Source organism: Branchiostoma floridae, chromosome 16, assembly GCF_000003815.2.
Source record: "Branchiostoma floridae strain S238N-H82 chromosome 16, Bfl_VNyyK, whole genome shotgun sequence".
Taxonomy (NCBI): domain Eukaryota; kingdom Metazoa; phylum Chordata; class Leptocardii; order Amphioxiformes; family Branchiostomatidae; genus Branchiostoma; species Branchiostoma floridae.
The window spans coordinates 17,877,926-17,902,681 of NC_049994.1; the positions used below are offsets into that span (position 1 = coordinate 17,877,926).

General features: G+C 38.5%; 1 protein-coding gene across 1 annotated transcript in view; it reads left to right on the forward strand.

Moving 5' to 3' along the window:
- The window catches only part of LOC118403176 (N-chimaerin-like), a 46,683-nt gene that overhangs the window by 4,555 nt on the left and 17,372 nt on the right, over positions 1-24,756 (forward strand). Inside the window, exons 2-10 of the mRNA XM_035801730.1 lie at positions 11,079-11,134; positions 15,027-15,058; positions 15,388-15,501; positions 16,254-16,569; positions 19,376-19,450; positions 21,360-21,444; positions 21,817-21,996; positions 22,318-22,395; positions 22,867-23,004. Coding sequence (XP_035657623.1) covers positions 11,079-11,134; positions 15,027-15,058; positions 15,388-15,501; positions 16,254-16,569; positions 19,376-19,450; positions 21,360-21,444; positions 21,817-21,996; positions 22,318-22,395; positions 22,867-23,004 — 1,074 coding nt within the window. The remainder of the gene's footprint in view (positions 1-11,078; positions 11,135-15,026; positions 15,059-15,387; positions 15,502-16,253; positions 16,570-19,375; positions 19,451-21,359; positions 21,445-21,816; positions 21,997-22,317; positions 22,396-22,866; positions 23,005-24,756) is intronic.

The window sequence follows — 24,756 nt, forward strand, 5'->3', positions numbered from 1 at the left end:
TCGCATCATCTTATCATGAATGATAGCTATTTAAAAGACTGCTGCACTTTTGCCCTATTGAATTCATCTCCAAATTTGTAGAATAGCCGTTTAAATGAAAGTACAACACATACAGTTGTATTGTCTTCACAAAAAAATAGTTCATGTTCATAGCTTTCTCTCCGCCATCATCTTAACCCATTTCAACTTAAATGACAGCTATTCACAAGACGGCTGCACTTTGGCCCCCTTTAAATTCATCTCCAAATTTGTAGAAAATCCGATGAGATTTTTGTGGGTCAGACCAGTTGGTCTGGCAGACATATTTGGGCTGGCGGAGGCTCAGTAAAGATGACAGAAGAATGACCTCAGATTCGGGAAAAAATACCACATCATTCTGTAAAATGGAATGTGTCAAAAATAAAACTACTAGATTGGAAAAATAAATTTAGCAAAAAAATAGGTTATGCTAAATGTGTTTTGTTTTGTGAGGCATTGACTTCCTTAACTAATTATATCGCTTTTCATTGGAGCTAAAAAATTTTGTATTGTTTATAGAATAATGAACTCCAGCATAGTAAAACGTATAGTGAAAAAAAAAGTACAAGATTGTCCTCAAGGAAATCACAATAATTTTTGTGAGGCAATCGGTAAAGTCGAAGAAGCAAATTTAAAGAAATCTAGTATAAGTATAGTATCGAGTATGACGGAATTCAATACCATAGAATCTATGAACATGTTTCATTTCAACATGCCAATATATGGAATGATGCATTTTTATTCCCAGTGTAGGATGTTATAACACAATGCATTGATTTGGGGGTTTTAAGTTTACTACTAAGATATTGTGAATTAAGTAACTAATATATTGACGGTCAACTATATATTTTTCTTATAATATTAGGTACTACATGACGTATGTTTCTATTAAAGAATTTAACATTCTTTGTCACTCAGTCACACACTCACTATCATTCAAGTTGGTCACCTATATCCTGAAGAAGGTTTAAAGCCCAAGTGTCTACTAAGATATAAATGCCATAAAAATGTTATGAAAGTAATGTCCCACACATGTCTGTACTTCATATACAGTACATGTACTTGCTCTGTGTGTAGAATATACGATGCATGCATATGGTACAAGGCATCAATGTGTATGGGGAATTTTATAGCCCGATGCATTGGGTTTGGGGTTTTACATGGTGCGTTGAGTAATGATTTGAGTCAGTAATATTGAGTGTAAGTTGTAGATGGAAACCTTTTTCGATTGTTTCCGTTTTGAAAATGACAGTAGAAAGTTACAACTTACAGTACATTTCATTGCAACATAGAGTTTCTTCATTTCCTGGCAAAGGAAGTATACAATTGTGTATTGCCCACTGCCTGGTTTGGGGGTGTGAAATAAAGCAAATATTGAAGTGCATAAAATATTAGAATTGACAGGAGAGTGCTGTGCATCGATTGGGTTTAGGGTTTTAAGTTATGTACTTTCAATAAGAAATGTTACATGTAAAATCTATAATTGAGAAAGACCAGTATTTTCTGTTCCACCAATATAGCAGTCACTGCATGAGAGCTACAAAATTTGTTCCAGTACATGTCAATACAGAAGAGAGCATTTCTTTATTTCCAGGCCAGCAGAATATATCGCCCTGTGCATCGGTTTTTGGGTCTTAAGTAATTTATGCTTATAAAGTACCCAATAAGAAATGTTATGGATTAAGAATCCATTGTTTCTATATGCATAAAGACATTATTATTTTGTGCTCACACCAATATAGCAGTAACAGATATAGCTATTAAGATTGTCAATACAGAAGAGAGCATTTCTTTATTTCAAGGCAAGCAGAATCTATCACCCAGTGCATCGGGTTTGGGGTCTTAAGTAATTTATGATTATGTAGTACCAATAAGATATGTTATAGATGGAAAATCAATTGTTTCTTTATTACTAGAGACATTTGATGCTGACACCAATATAGCAACCACAGTTAGCTATGAAGATTGTCAATATAGATCTAGAAGAAAGGCATTTCTTTATTTTTGAAGGCCAGCATGCAGAATATATCACCAGACACCATCAGATGTGTTTTACAAAGATATCCACTATCAATAAGAAATGTAACAGTTATAGATGGAAAATCTATTGTTTCTATATAGAAAAAGACAAGTATTTTCTGTTCAATATAGCTGAGGGTCATGCATGTCAATACAGAAGACAGCCTTCTCTATTTCCTGCAGAGCAAAATATGTCGCCCAGCGCATCGGGTTTGGGGTTTTAGTTAATGATTTATGATATGTAGTCTAACAATAGGAAATGTTATTGATGGAAAAAGACCATTACTTTGTTATCACACCATTATAGAAGCCATAATATATTAGATAGCTATGACATTTGTTCTGGTACATTCAAAATGGAAGAGAGCATTTCTTTATTTCCAAGCGAGCAGAATATATCGCCCTTTGCATCGGTTTTGGGTTTTAAGTACTGTAATGATTTATGATATAATGTAGTAACAGTTTCAATTATCAAGAAAGACCAGTATTTTCTGTTCACACCAATATAGCAGTCACATACATGCCAATATAGAAGAGAGCCTTTTCTATTTCCAGGCGAGTAAAATATATCGCCCGGTGCATCGGGTTTGGGGTTTTAAGTAATTTGGCGACCGTCTGTCGTCGCTGGGGTTCTGTCCGGGGTCGTCCGTATCTGACATCCGACGCTCTCACCTAATTAGGAAGTATTGATTTCTGGGTAATCTATCGCCTTAGTCGTCGGGACTGTCAGCGGGGGAAGGGCTTTATAAGGGAAGGGAGAGGGTGACACTTCCGGTAGCACTTTCACTCAAGTGTCTGGTCTTCCCTACAAAAGGAAAAGTACACGTTTCCTGCGATAGTTTCATTCCTTCTTTGTAAGGAAATGGCTTTATTAGGGAAGGGAGAGTGGAGCACTTTCACTCGACAAGTGTCTGGTCTTACTTGTAAAAGGGAAAGTAAAAATTACCTGACATACTTTCATTCTCTCAATCTGGAAGGAAATGAAATTATTGCTTTCTAGATAACCTCCTGTGAAAATTTCATAATGTTTATTTCTTAATAAGGGCACTTTGACTGGTCAATTGACTGGTCTTCCTTGCAAAAGGGAAAGTATGTCTTGTATTGTAAGGCATTTCCTATGATACTTAATATACTCTTTCTTTGTAAGGAAATCTATGGTCTATGGTCTTTTGTCTTCTATGGTACAATTTTTTTATGTACTTCCTAATTAGCTAAATTGATTTCTGGGTAATCTATTGCCTCGGCCGTTTGGACTGTCAGCGGGGAAAGGGCTTTATAAGGAGAGGGAGAGGGAGACACTTCCGGTAGCACTTTCACTTAAGTGTCTTGTCTTCCTTTCAAAAGGGAAAGTATTCCTTGTATTGTAACATTTGCTGCGATACTTTAAATCTTTCTTTGTAAGGAAATTAATTATTGCCTTCTATGGTACTTCGTGATTTATTGCCTCTGCCGTCCAGACTGTCAGCGGGGGAAGGGCTTTATAAGGGAAGGGAGAGTTGGGCACTTCCGGTAGCACTTTCACTCTCAAGTGTCTGGTCTTCCTTACAAAAGGAAAAGTACACGTTTCCTGCGATAGTTTCATTCCTTCTTTGTAAGGAAATGGCTTTATTAGGGAAGGGAGAGTGGAGCACTTTCGGTAGCACTTTCACTTGACAAGTGTCTGGTCTTCCTTACAAAAGGGAATTTCAAAGTACTAGTATGGCATTTCCTGTGATACCTTACAAAAAAAGCCAGTTAGAGTAAAATTTACTCTCTTACTCTTAAAGGAAATCAAATTATTGCTTTCTAGCATACTTCCTTTGAGAATTTTATTATGTTGTTTCTTTGGCACTTTCACCTATTAGTAAGTGTCTGGTCTTCCTTGATAAAGGGAAAAACCTTGTATGTCGAATGTAAGGCATTTCCTGCGATACTTTATCTCTTTCTTTGTAAGGAAATGAAATTATTGCCTTCTAGTGTACTTAATAAGCTTCCTCCTGTGAGAATTTCATTATGTTCTTTCTTTCTAATTGCCACTTTTACCAAAGAGTCTCGTCTTGACAAAGGGGAAAGTATGCCATAAGGCATTTCCTATAATGGTACTTTCACTCTTTGAATTTTATTGTTTTCTACGGTACAGTCCTTCTAGGGGAATTCATCGTGTTCTTTGGCACTCATTTGATTTCTTGTGAAAGGAAATTTAAAGTGCATCTTGTAAGGATTTCTTGTGATGCCTTCACTGAAGTGGTTCTTTCTTTGTAAGGAAATGAAGTTATTGCCTTCTTCTAGGGTACTTCCTACATGAGAATTTCATTCATGTGCAATATATGTTCCTCCTGTTGCACTTCTTGTGGAAAGGGTTTAAGATTCAGATTCAGCTTTATTGGTCCTTGACATGGCAAATGACATAGTATGTCCTGTAAGGAACTTCCTTTGAGAATTACATTTATTTATGTCTTGTGAAAGTACACCTTGTAAGGCATTTCCTGCATACACGATACTTTTACTCAAATGTCTTATCTTTCTTAAAGTTTGTAAATGAAAGTATTTACCTTCTTAAGGGTACTTCCTTTATTGGCGTACAATGTTCTTCCTGTGGCACTTTCACTTATCAAGTGGCTTGTCTTTATTGTAAAAGGGAAAGTACGACTGGAAGACATTTCCTTTCAGACATTGTAACTTTCACTCTAGACAAGTGGCTGATCTTTCTTAAAGTTTGTATTGAATGAATTTGCCTCTAAGAGCACTTCCTGCAAGAATTTTATACAATGTAATTTGCTACATGCGGCACTTTCATTCAGGTGGCTAGTCTTCCTTCTAAAAGGGAAAGTATGCCTTTTAAGTCATTTTCTATCTGTGTCATACTTTCACTCAATATATGGCTGGCCATAAGGAAATGAAATTATTGCCTTCTAAGGTATTCTTCTTTCATTCAGTGGTGAACATTTAGGGTTCTTCCTGTCGCACTTTTACTAAAAGGACTCATATTTCTTTACATGGAAATGAAATTGTTGCTTTTTAAGCTACCTTCAAACGTATCCTTCTTTCATTCAGTAATGAATTCTATTTAAGGTTCATCAGCTATTTCACTTTCGCTCAAGGACACTCTTCCCTTTGAAAGTGATGACGCACCTGTGAATACTTTTTGTTGTACCGACATAATTAAGGCACGATCTACACACAGTTTTTCCCGATATCGGCGAGCCTACAACCTCTCGTCGATAGCTTTTTTTCATCGTCTAGATGGAACTAATATATCGCCATTACGATATCGGGAAAATTTCTCCCGAAAGGTCCGGACCATTCGTACGATACCTTACCAATTATAGCTTAGCAGGGGTCCCCGACAGCTTCGCGCGCGTGTAGATGCTTCCCGACTTCGGGAAGGCTCATTAGCATATAACGCCATTTGGAAAATCGCGCTATATGTTTATGACTGCAAGCGCCATGGGTGTCCGGCCCCCTACGTTCTAGATCCCTCCCTCCAGAGATATCGGTAAAACTGTGTGTAGATTGGGCCTAAGTCAGACTGACCTTTCTTTGTAAAAATACATGTAAGGATAATTTCCTGCTGCTCTTTAATACATTATTTATGGAATGATTTTTTTACATGCCTCGCGCAAAGCTCAGTCATACAGTAGACCAGGGTTGTAAGCAGGATCTGTCCTTCAGTCCTTTGAAGGAATTTTGCAGCTGGGGACTGAAAAAAGTTTCCCCCATTCCGTCCCCCTGGGACAGACAAAAATTGATATGTAAAGATATAAAAAAACTGAAACCCATGTTTTCCTCTTAACCAAAACAGATTCCATTGAACAGCTTAGTCTACAAGCAAAATTTGCACATCAAAATGCAGGAAATAGTGTTTCAGAGGGTCTTGATTTAAAAATTTTCTGAGACCCAGATCCCCTAGAAATGATGCGCAACGTCAACGTGCTCGATAGGATTCCCGTTCAAAATCAAGGGGACTGAAAATGATTTCAGGCTGGATACAACCCTGCAGTAGACACATACTGGGACACTTTTCTATTGTGATTTTAATGTATGACTGAAGGACACACAGTCATGTGAAGCCACCCACCTGTTTTGAGATGAATAAATAAATAAGTAAAGGGAAAAGCGTACATGTAAGGTCACCTGTGATATATTCACTTAAGACTTGAGAGGAAGGTCTTTCTTTGCAAGGAAACATGAAATTAAAGCATTTTTGTGACCCTAATGCACTCAATAGTAATACCTGGAGGAAGCTTGCTGCACAATGTGCCACTCCAATTAGATATCTGACGATCTGATTCTAAGTTAAAATGACATTCAAACTAATATTCTTTGATAATAGACTTTTGGAAACACGTAAAACATGTAACTTCAAAATGTACTGAGCAGACATCAGAAATTTGGAGGTACGTGTTTTCGAGAGTCACTAATAGAATTTGTATTGACCTACTCATACTTGACTGATGAAACTTTTCAATGCTACATGACTGTGTAAGTCTTAGGCACGATCTACACACAGTTTTTCCCGATATCGGCGATCCTACAACCTCTCGCCGATAGCTTTTTTTCATCGTCTAGATGGAACTACTATATCGCCATTCTGATATCGGGAAAATTTCTCCCGAAAGGTCCTGACCATTCGTACGATACCTTACCGATAGCTTAGCAGGGGTCCCCGACAGCTTCGCGCGCGTGTAGATGCTTCCCGACTTCGGGAAGGCTCATTAGCATTTAACACCATTTGGAAAATCGCGCTATATGTTTATGACTGCAAGCGCCATGGGTGTCCGGCCCCCTACGTTCTAGATCCCTCCCGACATCTCCACAGATATCGGTAAAAACTGTGTGTAGATTGGGCCTTAGTCCTGTGCAAAATAAGCAGAATCCCTGCATTCACTCCCTGAAGTTTATGTCATGTATTATAGTTATACGGCTGTTCTATTCTATCAGGGGCATCGTTGAAAACTTTACAAGCAAATCCTCCCTCGTATTAAAAGATAGGATCAGAATGAAGTGGGCGGATTGCGAGATTATCGCAGGGAAGATAACAGACTGTAAAGTCTTTATCTGAAATGTTTGGGTTGATGTGTTTTATGAGAGTTATGACTTTTTAGATAAGACTGTAACATAAGTTGTTTTTGCACATGTAAGTTTATGACTAACATTTTTTTGGCATCTCCAATTTGATAACTGTTTCTTGGATTCATGTAAGAAATTGGAGAAATAGAAGGGAAAAAGACAAATTTTTAAGATACTGTTAATTTCTTATTCAGTCAAAAACTCGATTCACGCTAAAGTGTCTGTAGGTTTGTAATTAACAGAGTCACGAGAGTGTGTTGTTGTGTCCTTAGGTTATAATCTTCAATGATAAACATTTAAGAAGAACATTAGATTTCAATTCCTTTTACTTCATAAGATGTTATATATTTTATCACCTCATCATCTTTAAAGATGTCCCACTGAGTGATCCTAATGTACCATCGGCCTGCGTTATCACTTCATCAGCTTACAAGATATCCTACCAGGCTACATAGTGATTTATGCCCTCCCCCCAATGTTATCAATCATTTTCTTCCTTGGGTGACAACAGGCTGAACAGAATGAGAAAAACATCAATGTATCACTTTGATTACATCTCTACAAGTCATTAAAATGAACTATTACTTATTGTTTAAAATTGCAGTTTGACCACTACATTTTAACAATGAGAATATCAACTTTCATCTGGATGACATCCGTGCGCACACCAATTTTTCAACGTTTCTGAAAATAAAAAAAAGTAGATTAGTAGTAAAGATATCCCACTGGGTGATCCTAATGTACAACCGACCTGCATTACACACATTTTATCACTTCATTCAGCTTAAGAGATATCCTGCCAGGTGATTTGTGTTCCCCGCTTGTGTGATAAACTCCTACAGAGTGGGAAATGGTAATAGCTCTGTCTTGAAGTGTATCTCTACTGGGTTTTACCACTCATGCCTTCAAGTGCAAACTGCTGCCTTAATTCTGTGGGGTACTGTAAGACTGCCATGTAGAAGAAACACGATGATTTGACATCTGATGGAAGCCAAAAGTGAACAGAGACGGTGGGCGTTATAAACTTCCTGTTAAACCCAATTGCTGACGTCACGTATCCGCAAGATCACGTGTTAATAAGATCACATGCCTGGAACTCTTGCGAGTTTATGTTCTGAAGTGATTCGTTATCAGTATTGGTCCTGAAGAAGGCGACAGTAGTCGTTTAAAATTTGATCCGTGTGTACCTTTGTGTTGGAAGAAAGTTTAGCATTGTACTATGGTTACTACCACAGATGAGCTTTCATGATGCTTGTCATCGTGGCCTTCTGAAAAAATGTCTTGAACACCAGGATATCTGATTATCTGTATAATATGGGGACTGGTACTGATGTTGCAGTTAGTGGAGCTCTTTCAAATTCACTGTTGTTTTAAGCGGCAGTTTTACTGGTATCCGGAACTATTAGAGCTGACATTAATGTCTTTGAGCATTACGGTAGATAGTAGCTATGGGAAGTTGCAGGCAGTAAAAGCTTCACAGAGTTTTTAAAGAGAAAGATAGCTAGGAGACAATCTAAAACTTTCATGATCGTACTACATACATGTAGGATAACTCTTAACTAAATGATGTCTATTTTATCACTTTATCAGCTTAAAAGATATATCAATGATTATGACTTGTGATTCATGTCAAGTTATCACTTTATCAGCTTACAAGATATATGTCCCCCATATGTGTGATAGACTCCTGCAGAGTAGTTCTGCCTTGAAGTGTAATGTTCACGGATTACAGGTAATCTTAGCTGTGGGAGATACTGGGAGTAAGTGCTCCCCAGTGGTAGTTTCAGACAGGCATTAAAGATACAATTTGATATATTGGCCTTTTGAGGAAGTTGATCAGTTTACTAGGATAAGAACTATACACTGGTCAAAAACCCTTTTCTTATCCTTCTTGTTTCTTCTTAAAAACAGAAAAAAATCTTCAAACAAGAAAGCTATCTGTATTAAAGAAGAAGAAAAATTATCCACATGTTAAGAAATTTTTCTTATAAGTAATTTTTTCTGCAGGACGTTTACATGACTGCAGATGCAAAACATTTGATTACAATGATACTGATGATCAGCGTTCCCGCCAGGCATACGTCTTTACGTCTTTGGACGCATTATTTTCTGGAAGGACGCACTCGGCTCGGCTGAATGCGTCCATAAAAAATCTGAAAGAAAGGCTGACCTGTACCACCAGTGTACAAAATGTATCTGGAATCTTTTTAAAAAATCTGTCTTTATTAGAAGGAATCCTACCTTTACAACTTATACTTCAAATTCTTCACTTTCCGGTCATCCCAGTAGTCTGGGCATGGGAGGGACGGGGTACGTTTTACAACTAGCGGACCCATGTACGACACAACCAGCCACGCGCCAGTCTGAGCCGTCCGTTGCGCAATGTAACTTTTTTTAGTCCGTGAAATACATCCGACAGTCAGCATTCTTTAACACTCGAAGAAATCTTATGCAGATTTTATATTCTGATATTAACACGATACTTACTTGTCCCAGCTCATTTTCACGTATTTGTTAAAGATTTGTGGGTAATACTAGTATTGAACAAACAAACTGTTCTGCGCGAGTGCTGCACATCTCAACAAAAGTTCTCACGCTGTGGGCAGTTGATTGGCAGTCGGTATCTTTGACAACAAGCCGCCAGCGCCAAGCAGTCTAGATTGGCCACCAGGTCCAAATCCAATCATCTTAATAACCAATCAGCGTTAATGTAATGTTACACTCTGTCATTGGTCACCGGGAAAAAAACAAAAGTTACCGAGTACTAGCGCACGTGACGTTGGTAGCCGCCCATGTCGTCTGGAAACTTGAGTTCCTTACCTAGCTGCTAACAATTTACTATCAAAGTTTCCCCATTTATCCAAGTTTAAAAGACGGTGCGCAGTAAATAAGTGAAGAATCCAAAACTATACACTTTATTTCTTATTTCCAAAATTTCTTTTGTTTCAAAAAGACAAAATTTGCGACAGAAAAGGGGCCGCAATATTGTTGTCAAGCGTCGATCGAGTCGGCTGTGCACTAGCGTTGGCCTCCGTGGCACATGGCGCGGCACGCCCCCCTCCCCGGACGGACCGTCGATCGCAGCGCCCAGCACGTTGGGACGTCTTTCTGGCTACTGCTTCAAGGCTACACCGGCACTGATCACTGCCAAAGAGGCAGCAGATCGTCCTCCTTCGAGTAATGTATAACGTTCTTGGTCTATTTAAAAAGAAATCCAGCCAAAGATTTCACGCCGAAAACGGGGTTACCTGAGGTCGCAGGAAACAAACGCACGCTCGTGGAAAATGACGGCAAGGCCTTGTAAAAGCCCACCGATTCGAAAAATTTGAGTAAAATCATCGGGCAAAATAGAAAAAAAACACAAAGTGTGATAGTGCCGTTATTTTATCGTCTCGGAAAACTATTTGATGCGGGAGGTCGCAACATCGATCGCACGAGGTAGACATTTTTTTTTAATACAATGACGGAAAAAAATTGGCAGAATTTTTCCATGGGTTGACGAACTGGCTAGAGCCCTGTTTCGAAGCATCAAAAATCCAAAATTTTCATACAGACATGTCTGGACAAATAATACCCGGGCCATATCACGGAAGGCTGACTCCCTGTGCTTATAGTTTTTTTTTTAATATAACGTATTTTGATGAAGAGGGTGGTCGTCGATAACTGAAAATGGGAGTAAAAGAGGCAACCGACATCCAATCTCAAGTGCATGATTATCCTCTCAAATTGCAGGAAATTGTGTTCTAGAGGGTTTGATAATCCAAATTTTCCCGGGGGAGCATGCCCCCGGACCCCCCTAGAATGCGAGCGCCTGCGGCGCTCGTCTCGCGCCTACGGCGCTCATTACGCCCCTCCCGAATATGTGGACGCATACTTTCAAGAAGCTGGCGGGAACGCTGATGATGATGATGGTGATGATGATGATGATGGTGATGATGATGGTGATGATGATGATATTGAGATATTCATGAATACTTCGTGTGTTTCTCCAGTGTACCAACTTCAGCAGCAAGCTCCACAACCCAGGAGGATAGTCTGCACTATGGAGGTTTGTTTGTTTGTTTCTTTGTTTGTTTAATGAAGATCTGTTTTCTTAAAAGTAACACTTACAGCTGTCTACTTGAAGGATTCAGTTATTCTGAATTCTTAATATGAACTTTTGTTTATATAAAAATTATGGTTATCCACAAGTAGACATAAAAATGAACATAATTATAAAAGATAATATTAGAATTAACGGTAACTCTCATGATTTTGCTCAGTATTAGGGTATCGTCGGCAGAATTATGACATTTGATGTAACATTGAAGGTAGATGTTTACAAAATAAGGTGGTCCAAGGATTTGTAGTCCTTTTTTTCATAGAATAGAATAGAATGGAATAGAATAGAATAGAATAGAATAGAATAGAATAGAATAGAATAGAATAGAATAGAATAGAATAGAATATTGCCTTCATTGCACATTCACGCCCTATCGGGCTAAGTACAGGCATATACATGTAGATACAAAATATTCTCTGAGTTTACCCTCTCCCCTGGTTTTCACACTGACATGTGCACAAGGCCAGGTCAGCCCAATGTGTGACCCCAGAAGACCCAGGTTAAGTCTCTCCCATGTTTAGACATGCAGCAAGATCCTGGCCTGACCTCAGCTGACCCCTGGGGAATCACTTCCATAAGACCATTAATACCAAAGTGTCTTGCCCCCTCCCCACATTTGATAACTTGCTTAGCTGTTATATATGGTATATTGTATGTTAAGTCTGAAATTTTATTCCTAAAATTACAAACCCTGAAATCACTGTCTTTCCTTTTAAGTTTTATTCTCATTTCGATGACATTAAAAAATGTAAAATCATCAAAATGTTCATTGGACAGACTGAACAGAAAGAAATCAATAATACAGTCATGTATGTTGCCGATATTAATTTCTTAATTTCTCACTCACTCACTCACAAACCATGACCAGATTGGTCATTGGCGCTTCACAACAGCCAGCAACAGTTTGTTCATTTTTATGTTAGGAAACCAACAAACTAATGCCAACAAAAACATCCTTTATTAGACTAATCAGTTGGACAGGACAGACCTCCAACACTCCAATATCTATTGATTCCACAATAAGAGAAAGTGGCTGTGGAGTGACCAAGTCCGTTGCCGGGCGTCGCTGCCCTGCACGACTACCATGCCATTACCTGATTAGCCGTTAATACTGCCAATATATCAGTGTTAGGCCTCACAATCCTTATAGGATATAGGATCATAGCAATTCTCTGGAGATCCACAGTTTGAAACAAGGTTTTCAAAAAGAAAAACAAACTGACGCCTGAAGTTTGAAAAATTCAATTTGATGCATGCCTGTTTAGTGTAGCAATAGTCTGGGGGTCTCCAGATTGGACTGAACTGTCTACACCCAGTACAGAACAATATGGCAAGAACTGTCTGTAGCTGCGATGCCATGTGGTGAAAGCAAACGATTGATTGATTGATTATAGGCAGGGGTGGCGTGGCCACGAAAATAAAACTGGCGTGGCCATACGAAATATTTTCAAACTTGAGTTTTCAGAAGATTCATGTAAATTACAGGAGGTATGTATACATCTGCATACCAAGTAGGTCCTGACAGCACAGCCGAACTTGAATCACAAGAGGCAGACAAAAAGCCTTCTTGGAAGTCTTCCAAAGAGAAGTAAAAAATCTAGATATTGATCAAGATGACAACACTGCGGGATAGGAAGAAAACTTAGTACAAGACATTCACTGACTGTTCACAGACTCTGTTTCAAGGTAGCATTTTAATCAGCATCTTGTGTTAAAACGCCCAACAAATAAAATTGGTGTGGCCGTACCAAATGTTTTCACTTGAGTTTTCCGAAGGTTCGTGTAAAATACTGCAGCCCTCAAATCCTGTTTTCAAGGTAACATTTCAATTTAACAACTGTAGTATGTTTTAAAATTTGAAAGCCAACAGTATTGTTGTGACTTTACCAATGTTTCCCAACTTAAGTTTTCAGAAAATTCATTTGTAAGATTCACAGGTAGGCATGTGCATAGATAGGTCCTGACAGCACAGCAAAACCTGAATCACAGGAGACAGACAAAAAGCCTTCTTGGATGGCTTCCAAAGAGAAAGTAAAAAATATAGATATTGATCAAGATGACAACAGAGGGAATTGGGAAGAAAACTTACTACATGACATTCACTGAAACTGTGTGTACCAAGATACAGCCCTCAGACTCTGTTTTCAAGGTAATATGTCAATCCAGCAGTAGTTTTTTAAGACCCAACAAATAAAATTCTTACTTTCAAACTTGAGTTTTCAGAAGATTCATGTAAATTACAGGAGGTATATACTGTAATTCACTTTGTCTTCACGGTACCAAACTTTCACGGTCTGAGAAAATTTAACTTGTTCTCGGAACTTAATGTTCACGATGGCAGCAGGTGCGCATAGACAAAGTCTGTATCTGTAATGATAAGTTCATGTTACGGACGTCACAGTGAAAACCGTGAACATAAAAGTACAATGAAAAAATCAGGAATTACAGTAGTCTAAGACATCTGCAAAGGTAGGTCCTGACAGCACAGCCGAACTTGAATCACACAGGAGACGGACAAAAAGGCTTCTTGGAAGGCTTCCAAAGAGAAAGTAAAAAATCTAGGTATTGATCAAGATGACAACACTGCGGGATAGGAAGAAAACTTAGTACAAGACATTCACTGAAACTGTTTGCAGACTCTGTTTTCAAGGTAACATTTTAATCAGCATCTTGTATTAAAACGCCCAACAAATAAAATTGGTGTGGCCGTACCAAATGTTTTCACTTGAGTTTTCCGAATGTTCATGTAAGATACAGCCCTCAAACCCTGTTTTCAAGGTAACATTTCAATTTAGCAGCTGTTTTAAAATTTGAAAGCCAACAATATTGCTGTGACTTTACCAATGTTTCCAAACTTAAGTTTTCAGAAAATTCATTTGTAAGATTCACAGGTAGACATGTGCATAGATAGGTCCTGACAGCACAGCAAAACTTGAATCACAAGAGACAGACAAAAAGGTTTCCTGGAAGGCTTCCAAAGACAAAGTAAAATATCTGGATATTGATCAAGATGACAACAGAGGGAATTGGGAAGAAAACTTAGTACATGACATTCACTGAAACTGTTTGTACAAGTGTACCAAGATACAGCCCTCAGACTCTGTTTTCAAGGTAACATTTCAATCGAGCAGTATTGTTTTAAGACCCAAGACCCAACAAATAAAATTTTTATTTTCAAACTTTAGTTTTCAGAAGATTCGTGTAAAAGCCCCCGAAATATAAGATTCAACTTATCCCATACTACAACTCCTGTATTAGTTAGATAAGCCTTACGTTAAGCTATAGAAATTTAGCTATGTAGATGTCATACTTTGTACCTTGTGCAATAAAATTTTGTAAACTATAGGAGGTATATACTGTAAGACATCTGCATACTTTCGGTAGGTACTGCCAGCACAGCAGAACTTGAATCACAAGAGACAGACAAAAAGGTTTCTTGGAAGTCTTCCAAACAGAAAGTGCCTCTGCCTTAATGGATATGTGCAGCATCTGGAGACCTTTTATAAGCCAGAAGAACAACCTGCCTTAAAACGGCCAGACAAGATGATACTGACAAAGAATCAGATAAAAAGCGCCGTAAAACTTATCAATAAGTAAGGGCAGGGGTTGTACATGTAGACTGTAAGTCACAATTATAAATTTATGGGTCTGAATAAATAAGTAGCATAAAGGGAAACTATTCAAAGGCAAGAAAGGTTTTGTTAACTTGTAGATTAATTCTGTTAGTGGACATATACCTGCTATTGAATGTGAAATTGGATTTGAAAACTGACATATATTATAAGTACATGTATAACATATTTTGATGTAATGAGGTTTCTTTTTACATTTTTTATAGGTGGAAAACAAGCCGAAATACTATGGAAGAGAGTAAGTTATGTTGGAATCCTACAGTTTCAAAATGTAATACTATGCACATGTGTGTACATGTGTGTGTGTGTGCGTGCGCTTACCCATGTATACCTGTGTATGTGTACATGCATGTGTATAATTATTATGTGTGCACATGACTGTATGTGCATTTCTGTGTGCATGTGTAGATGTATGTGTGTTTGTATGTGTGTGTATGTGTGCATGCATACATAAGTCATTATTACATAGAATTATGTGTGTGTATGTTTTGTATGCTGATTATCAGTAAGTAATTGCAGTTTGGATAAGGGGGTCTGCCATCCCTGATTGTGTCCAATCTTTGACAGGTTCCATGGGATGATATCTCGGGAGGGGACTGATGCGTTGCTAGGCGACGTGGAGGGGAGTTACCTCATCAGGGAAAGTCAGCGGCAACCTGGCAGTTATACACTGGCTATAAGGTACGTATATTGTTAACGCTAGTTCACCTTTATCCGTGGGATGACCTTTTTCCATTGTCTCTGAAAACAGCACATTTAGGAGTATTGAATCTGTGGACTGTGGTTTCAAATTTGCCATATTTTCAAAATGTTCAGATTTGAAACCACCGTCCGTTGACTTCATATCCCTAAATACGTTTTTTTTTAACAAATAATGAATATAGGTTACCCTCGGATAAAGGTGAACAAGCCTTACATACAGGTAGGCCTTGCCAGATTAATTTGTTTGTTCTTGATATAGAGAAATTTTTTTTGAACTTACTGAGTTGGAGAAACAGAATGAAAACAAAGCCCAAGGACCAGATTTAAGAAATTAATACTGTAACAGTGACACATTCAAGTTTTTATGATTATTCTTACTATCTATCCATTCATGTTCAGATTTGAGGGGACGGGAAACACTTCGTCGCTGACAAGTATTTCAACGCGATACAAAACCTTGTTGCCAGATAGTATACTGGTATCATTCTGCAATATAATCATATGTACTAAATTCTACGTCAACATTTTCTATCTTATCTATTCATGTTTAGGTTTAGAGGGACCACCAAGAATTTCCGGCTGTACTACAACGGGAAACACTTTGTCGCTGACAAGCGTTTCGACACGATACAGAACCTCGTAGCCAGATAGTTTATCTGCAATATTATCATACAAAATACTGCATTTAGTTGAACTATTTCTTAATATTGTATCTATCTTTTCATGTTCAGATTCGGAGGGACCACCAAGAATTTCCGGCTCTACTATGACGGGAAACACTTCGTCGCCGACAAGCGTTTCGACACGATACAAAACCTCGTAGCCGATGGCCTCATCACTATGTACATCGAAGCAAAGGCAGAGGAATACATCAAGCGAATGACGGGCGAGCCGATTTACGAACCGTGCGGATACCTGTCGCTACGGAAACGGACGTCGCGCGTGGTGACGACCTTCTCCAGAACTGTAACCACGGCAACGATAGACGAGGTTGACAACTTCTCTTCCATTTCTTCGTCGACGTCGCAAAGCTCAGAAAATTCTTCGGTAAGTCTGTTTGTTAATGTTATGTAAATAATGTTTGCAGTTTTTAAAACTTTCCCCCTGCTAGCTAAAGTAGCAGTTTTGCACCAAATTTCTGTAGAATATTGGGTTTCTCTTAGGTCCCAAATGTATTGGTACCCATCAGGGATGTAGCCCTTGCTGGGCTCCAAAGCCACAAACATCGCTTGGTTTTCCCCACGGGTAGGTCAAGGTGTCTTTTTGTTACCAGGTCCTGGGTTCATTTTAAGTCCAACCTAAATTCACCCAGAGGTCCATCTGGGCACAGGAATACAACTGAACTCTGCATACAAAGTCTAGTCTTATTACTATTAGCGTCCAACAGTTGCTCCCTGCCAAATAACTATTACATTGTAGTGCTGTTGGAAGTTAAGCGGTAGAACATTTAAAGATTTACAGTGTAAACTCATTACTCGGGCCATAGCTTTTATTTTGATTGCCTTTTGTTCCAATTGATCATGACAGGCACAAGTTGTAAAAGGAAGCTGAACTGGATGTATAATGCCAGGCAGACATTATAGCCAATACTGTCTCTCAGATCCCTTTTTAAATTGGATTTAACAGAAAAAATGAAAACTGTTAAGAAATCATCAATACTTTCGTAAATGGCATAAAAAGGTTAAAATAAAACTTCACGTGCACTTACTGTAGATTCATTTTATTCTTGCAGTGACTTTTATTTTGTTGTTAGAAGTGGAAGGAGGTTTTTGCCAAGTTCTAAGTTTGTTATTGAAACATTTCCATACAAGACACAGTCATACTTGCCATGTCATGATATTGTGAGACGTGTGAAAACCTTGAAAATAAAGTCACCGCGAATATTTCAAGTAATTACCATATATAACAGTATAAGGGCCTTCGCTTTTATTTTGATTGCCTTTTGTTCAAATTGATGGTGACCTTGTAAAAGGAAGCTGTACCAGATGTACAATACCCAGCAGACGTTATTTCCGATACTGTCTGTGCAGGCCATTTTTTCAATTGGATTTAACAGCTAAATGGAAACTGTTAAGAAAGAATTTCAACATTTTTCAAATGGCATTAAAAAGATGTAAAGAAAACTCCACAATCACTCTTGCTGTAAATTCATATTACTCATGCAGTGACTATGTCTTTATTCTGTTGTAAGAGATGATATTTGCCATGTCATGATATGGTGAGAGATGAGGAAAATCTTGAAAAGAAAGCCATCGCAAACATTATAAAGGCCATTGCTTTTATTTTGATTGCCTTTTGTTCCAATTGATGGTGACCTTGTAAAAGGGAAGCTATACCGGATGTACAATACCTGGCAGACGTTATTGCCGATACCGTCTGACAGGTCAATTTAAGAAATCATTTCAACATTTTTTAAATAGCTTTAAAAAGATGGAAAGAAAACTGCACATATGCTTACCATAAATTCATTTATTCTTACAGTGACTAAGTCTTTATCTTGTTGGAAGAGGCGAAGGAGGTTTTTGTCACAATACACAATCATATTTGCCATGTCATGGTATGGCATGAGGTGTGAAAAACCTTGAAAATAAAGCAACTGCAAACATTTCACAATTAACTGTACATACACAATGTGAAGGCCATTGCTTTTATTCTAATTGCCTTTAGTTCAAATTGATCGTGTCCTTGTAAAAGGGAAGCAGTACCGGACGTACAATGCCCAGCAGACATTATTGCCGATACTGTCTGACAGGTCATTTAGGGAGCAGCAATGGAAATCAATGGCAGCTTCCTGAGTCTGGCCTACTGATTAATGAAGTCTGAACTGTGCCGACCCTGGAATTAGAGCCAATATCAGAGATGTACATGTTTGTATAAGAACCACCTGGCGAGATATACCACGGCTCCTCTTAATATATCCTTCAATACTCTGAAATCATTTCGAATGTAAGGGTTCAAGGCGTTCGAATGTAGCTTATTATAAGTTCGAAACTGTGACCCAGGAATAAAAGCAAATAACAAGGATGACTGGATGTACATGTTTATATAAGTACCACCACTGCTCATCTTGATACATCCATTCGATACTCAGGAACCGGATGTTGATAGTTTGAATCTAAGGCCTAAACGTGACCCTGGAATAAAAGCCAAGAGCAGAAATCAATAGAACCTTCCTGAGTCTGAACTCCTGATTAATCAAGTCTGAACTGTGGAGACCCTGGAATTACAGGCAATATCAGAGATGTTCATGTTTTTAGAAGAACCACCTGGCCAGACATACATTTGCTCGTCTTAATACATCCTACAGATACTTTGAAATGAGTTTGAATGTAAGGGTTCAAGGGGTTCGAATGTAGCTTATTATAAGTCCGAAACTGTGACCCTGGAATAAAAGCCAATAACAAGGATGTAAATGTTTGTATAAGTAACACCACTGCTCATCTTGATACATCCATTCAGTACCCTGAAGTCAGAAGTTGAGGGTTCGAATCTAAGGACTAAACTGTGTCCCTGGAATAAAAGCCATTATCAGAGATTTTTATATCACTTTAACATTTTACTTTTCAACCAGAAGTTGAGTGTTTGACTCTCCATGAAATAGATATACTTGCACTATATTTCTTGCTTAGAAAGTGTGATTCCAATTATGACAGATGCATGTTCCCACAAAAAACATATGGATTGGCTTAACAGCTAATTGCAGTACCTATTAATCTAGTATACAGTCTTGGCCAGTTTTACTGTAGGTGCTAAATGTAAGCATCTTATTTTAACCCATAGATTAGACTAAGTATGCTTTCTTGTAGAGAATCTTCAGATTAACACCACTCTTTCTCACCCATTTACACAACAGCTGGACCTAGCTCTCTCACCCAGCAAGAGAGCGAGCACCGAAGCGTCGTCTTACGAAAAACCTCATAACTTTAAGGTACGCTGCTTCTCTTTAACACCATGTGCTCTCTTCTATTATTAATGCTGGGCTCGAGATACTTTTTCTGCATACCTGCACTGGTGAAGGTAACATTGAAAATTACCTGCACCGAACAAATTTTACCTGCACCACTCTGAATATAGGAAGTATGGATTATACTTGAATTGTTCAGGAACCATTGCTGTTTTTTCTTTTATACTTATTAGGCAGTAACAGTCAATGCAGATAATAATGATCCATATACACCTACATCATAGCACATTTATGTATGAAACCCAGTACATGGACCAGTGCAGGTTAGGTGCAGGTAGACACCAGAAATACCTGCACAGCTCCAATTTTACCTGCACTAACCTGCATATGCAGGTGGTATTTCGAGCCCTGTAATGTGTTCCTCCACGATATACAGCTGTGGAAGCAATGATTGGTATGTAAATATTTAATGCTGTGCTGATTACTCCTCCTAAAAGAGTCACCACGTTATTTGTGCACAACAGTAAAAGTGCTGAAGACTCATATATTTGTGTTTCTGACATACAGTCAGTACCCTGGACAGTAACTTAAATATGACTTTATGGACACAACTTTGTGGCCAAGTACCTGTAGGAACATATTCTTGGCAATCTAAATTACTACAGATGAGAAACAACATGAGGAAAGATTATACGGGATGTTTTGTAACATTGGATGGCTAACATGTGTAACAGCACTCATTTTCAGTCCAAGGACAAGCAGTACATTGCAATGAAAATGCTATTTTTTTCATGCTTTTGCATATGTGTACAGTTTCTAATGTATTGATTATTTTATGGGTAAACTGTCAAGAAGACATTAACTTGTAAAAACACAATGCATTATGTATAGCACTACATATAGCCAACATGTGTTCTTCTTGTCCTTGTCATCCTGTCGGCAACATGTGTAAGGCAGAAATACAAGAGAATGACATGATTTGATACTGTGGATGGTAAATGTGAAACAACAGAAACACAGAATTCAGCACTAAAGACAGGCATTCAAGACACAGGAAAGCCAGGATAACATTAAATACTAGACATAGCTAGCATGCAAAAACGGAAACATAAAAAGTCTATACAATGTTAGAATGTAATATTCAGCACCAGGGACAGCCCTGTGACACACCATATGTGTCCTTGTAAGGGTAATGTTTAGTTTAAGAAAAGCCATTTTTTGCATTGGATGGCTAACATGCAATTGCAGCCACATTCAGTACCAAGGACAGTACTGTTATATGCTGTTTATTTTACTGCAAGGGAGGATGTTTAGTGTTAGGAAGGCTATTTTTGTTCCATTGGATTGCTAACATGTAAAATCTACATTCAATATGAAGGACAGTCCTGTAATACACTGTTTATTTCACTGCGAGGGATGATGTTTAGTGTAACAGTTATGAAAGGCATTTTTTGCTGCAATGGATGGCTCACGTGTAACAACACAGGTACCGAGCAATTCAGTACCAAGCACATGTACTATACAACACAAACAAGCAAAATATGACTTGGTTTGAGATGCCATAAATTTCCATACACCCCTCCCCCTACTGTTATATCAGACACTTTTAAATCTAGACAATGTGATGTTACAGGATGTAATTCTGTTGCATGTTTGTGTTACATAGTATCTGTCCTTGGTACTGAATGTTGTTACATTTTGTGTGATTGTTGTTACATTTTGGCCATCCCATGTGACAAAAATGCACTTTCATAACACTTAACATTACACTAACAGGGAAATGCATAGTGTGTCTATCCTTGGTACTGAATGTCTGTGAGGTCTTACATATTTATCATCTGTAGTGTTGTGAATATAGATTTTTTTTTATTTTTCTGTTGCTATCACCTGAGCTGAGGTGTTACTGTATATTAATCTCCCCCCTCCACCTCAGGTGAACACGTTCCGAGGTCCCCACTGGTGTGAGTACTGTGCTAACTTCATGTGGGGACTGGTGGCTCAGGGGGTCAAATGTGCAGGTAAGATCAGTAATGGTATTACAGTTTCTTTTGAGATGTCACCTATCCACATACATCTTGTATCACACTGTAAGGAACTAACATTTTATTGATGAAAATGGGTCAAAAATGAGGTAGGCATTTTTAGATTTAAGAAAATGATATTTATTTAAAGTACAGATACATATTACCAAAAGAGAAAGAAGATGTACAGAATTTTCGGTGAGATATAAAGGTTCCATCTTAAACTCTCAAGCCCTTTCCACTGCTATCTGAATGGCTATTCATTTGGTAATGCCTTTAATTTTCATGCAACAATTCTGTTAGAAAAGTATTTAGGTTTTAATTGAAACACAATGTTAACGTTACATCATGCTTTCCCCCCACCCCCAGACTGTGGACTAGCAACCCATAAGCAGTGTTCTAAAGTTGTTCCCAACGACTGCCAGCCGCACATGAAGTACATCAAGAAGGTTTACGGGATCGACCTGACGACCATCGTCAAGGCCCACAACACAACCCGCCCAGTCGTCGTGGACAACTGTGTGCAGGAGATCGAAAGAAGAAAAGACGGTAACTTTAAGATAATTTGGATTTACAGACGAAAAGAAGCTGTGTAAACATCTCTGAATCGAGAGAAAAAAGATGTTACTTTGAGGTCTTGAAAGTATGTGAGGAATTCAAGTGAGAGAAAGAGCAGGTAGACAAGTATGAATATCTGAAGCATAATTTTGTATTTGCAGATTTTTCAAACTATTTGTCAATGGATCAATGAGGACACCTTGTGTTTGAAATTCATACTGCAACTTTGAGCAGAACTTTATTCAACATTTACATGACTTGTACAATATGGACTGATAGATACATTTCTTAACCTCTGGATTTGTATTCCAGGTTTGTTGTCAGAAGGACTCTACAGAGTTTCCGGTTTTAATGACGACATAGAAGAAGTCAAACTGTCTTTTGACAAAGGTAAGTAGACACAGTGGCATGCAATGACCCTCTTTTCTGAAATCCAACTGTTGAAATGAACATACATAGTACCTTTTCGTGATATTATCTATTATCGGTTGGGGCTTTTGTTTAACAGCAAGTTTAATCATTGATAAGCATCAAAATTACAGGCTACAGCTCATAGTCATTGGCTTTATCAACCAAAATTATATACACTTCTGTGCTTTTGCAGTGCTTTTTGTAGAATACAGTATGTCAGTGGGGCCATCTAGCAGATACAGTTTGAATTGCATGTATTTGCTGTTTCTGTAGAACAAGCCTTGAAGGATAGACAGAATACATAAAAACATTTCAGAATTTGTACATTGTCAATTGTGTAGGGCACAAATATGTCAGTAGGGACATCTAGCAGAATACCTTGAAATTGCAACTCTTCTTGTGTTCATCATTATCATAATTTATAATAATTCATATCCCTTGTTTTCCCAGATGGAGCTCAGGCCGACATCTCGGAGTCCACATACGAAGACATCAACACGATAGCGGGCGCGCTGAAGCTCTATTTCCGCATGTTACCCATTCCACTCATCACCTTCGACGTCTACCCAAAATTCATAGAGGCAGCCAGTAAGTTTGTTTTGGTTATCATATGAGCCCAAAGTTATCTTACCATGATTGTTTTTATTCAATTCAACTCTGTGCATGGAATAATTAATTGATCACAGAACCTACACTGGGCTATGACAGAGTACATAATTATGTAAATATTGCACTATGTCATTGGCTAGATTTGTGTATTTATTCAAACATTACTTGAACTTCCTGTGCAAAAGAGTCTGGAAGCATCACACTTTGGTTTGGAAGAAAATGTCACCTCATTATCTTGCTGGCACCCCTGGTTTGAGTTCAAATGTCAGCTGTTGATTCTTGGACAACCATCATGCAATATGTTGGAATGATTTTGTATGTTGTGGTACACTATTCTATGTCCTTTTCAGAAAGAGGAGGAGAATTGTCATCTGCTGTTTCATTTTGTTATGTTTCTTTTACCCGACACAGAATAAATTTTCATGAGTAAAAGAAGCTATTTCTGAGTTTTGTTTTTATTTTGCATTGATCATTCTCAGATTTTGTTCAATTGCCTTTATCAATGGATGTCATTTGTCCTGAGGATAAACCTGCTTTACCATGGACAAGGCTTCTTGCTAGAGACTGATCACTAATGTGCCTTCACCCTTTTTCTCCGAGGCTGCTGCCATGTTGTTGAGTAATGTGGCGGTCGTGATGTGCTGTACTCTGACCATAGATACTCCTACGCATCTGCAGCACCTGTTCAAAGTGCTAGGTTGCTCTTTTGTGATCACCAATGTTGCTCCAGGCCAACCCCAAGTTGTGTTGTATTGTTGCAATGTCAGGATGTGCTGAACCCTGACCATAGATACTCTCGGCCATCTGAAGTGCCTGTTTGAGGTAGCTGATTGCTTTGCTGTGATCATGAAGATCGTTGTAGGCTTGCCCAAGGTTGTTAAGTGATTTTGCAATTTCAGGATGTGCTGTCCTCTGGCCGTAGATACTCTTGTACATCTGTAGTGCCTCTTCATAGTAGGTGATAGCTTTCCTGTATTCTCTCAGATCATGACAGACACATCCCAGGTTCATTAGTGATGTTGCATGTGCTGTGCCCTGACCATAGATACTCCTGAACATCTGCAGTGCTTGTTCAAGATAGCTGAATGCTTTGCTGTAATCACCATGTTGACGCCAGACTTCCCCAAGACCGTTGAGTAACATGGCAATCTGAGGATGTGCTGTATCTTTACCATTGATACTCCTGCACATCTGCAGTGCCTGTTCAACATAGCTGATTGCCTTTCTTTGATCACCCTGATGATACCAGACTGACCCTAGACTGCTGAGTGAGGTGACAATTTTAGGATGTGCTGTGCTTTGACCATAGATAGTCCTATTCATCTCCAGTGCTTGTTCATGGAAACTTATTGCTTCACTGTAATCAGCCAGGTAGTCATAGGCTGCGCCAAGATCATTGAGAGTCTCAGCAATATGAGGATGTGCTTTATTTTGGCCATAGATGCTCTTGGACATCTGTAGTGCCTCTTTATGATACCTGACTGCTGTCCGGTAGTCACCAAGAGAATGCCAGGCATTTCCCAGGCTGCTGAGTGTCTGTACAATGTCACTGTGATCTGAAGTCTGACCATAGATACTGCGGTACATCTGAAGTGCCTCACTCAGCTCATTGTAGCTGATGGCTTCCCTGTAATCACCAAGGGAGGTGAGGGTTTGACCAATATTGACAAGTGACATGGCAATGTCAGGATGCTTTGTACCATAGATGTGTTTTCTTTTCTGCAGTGCCTG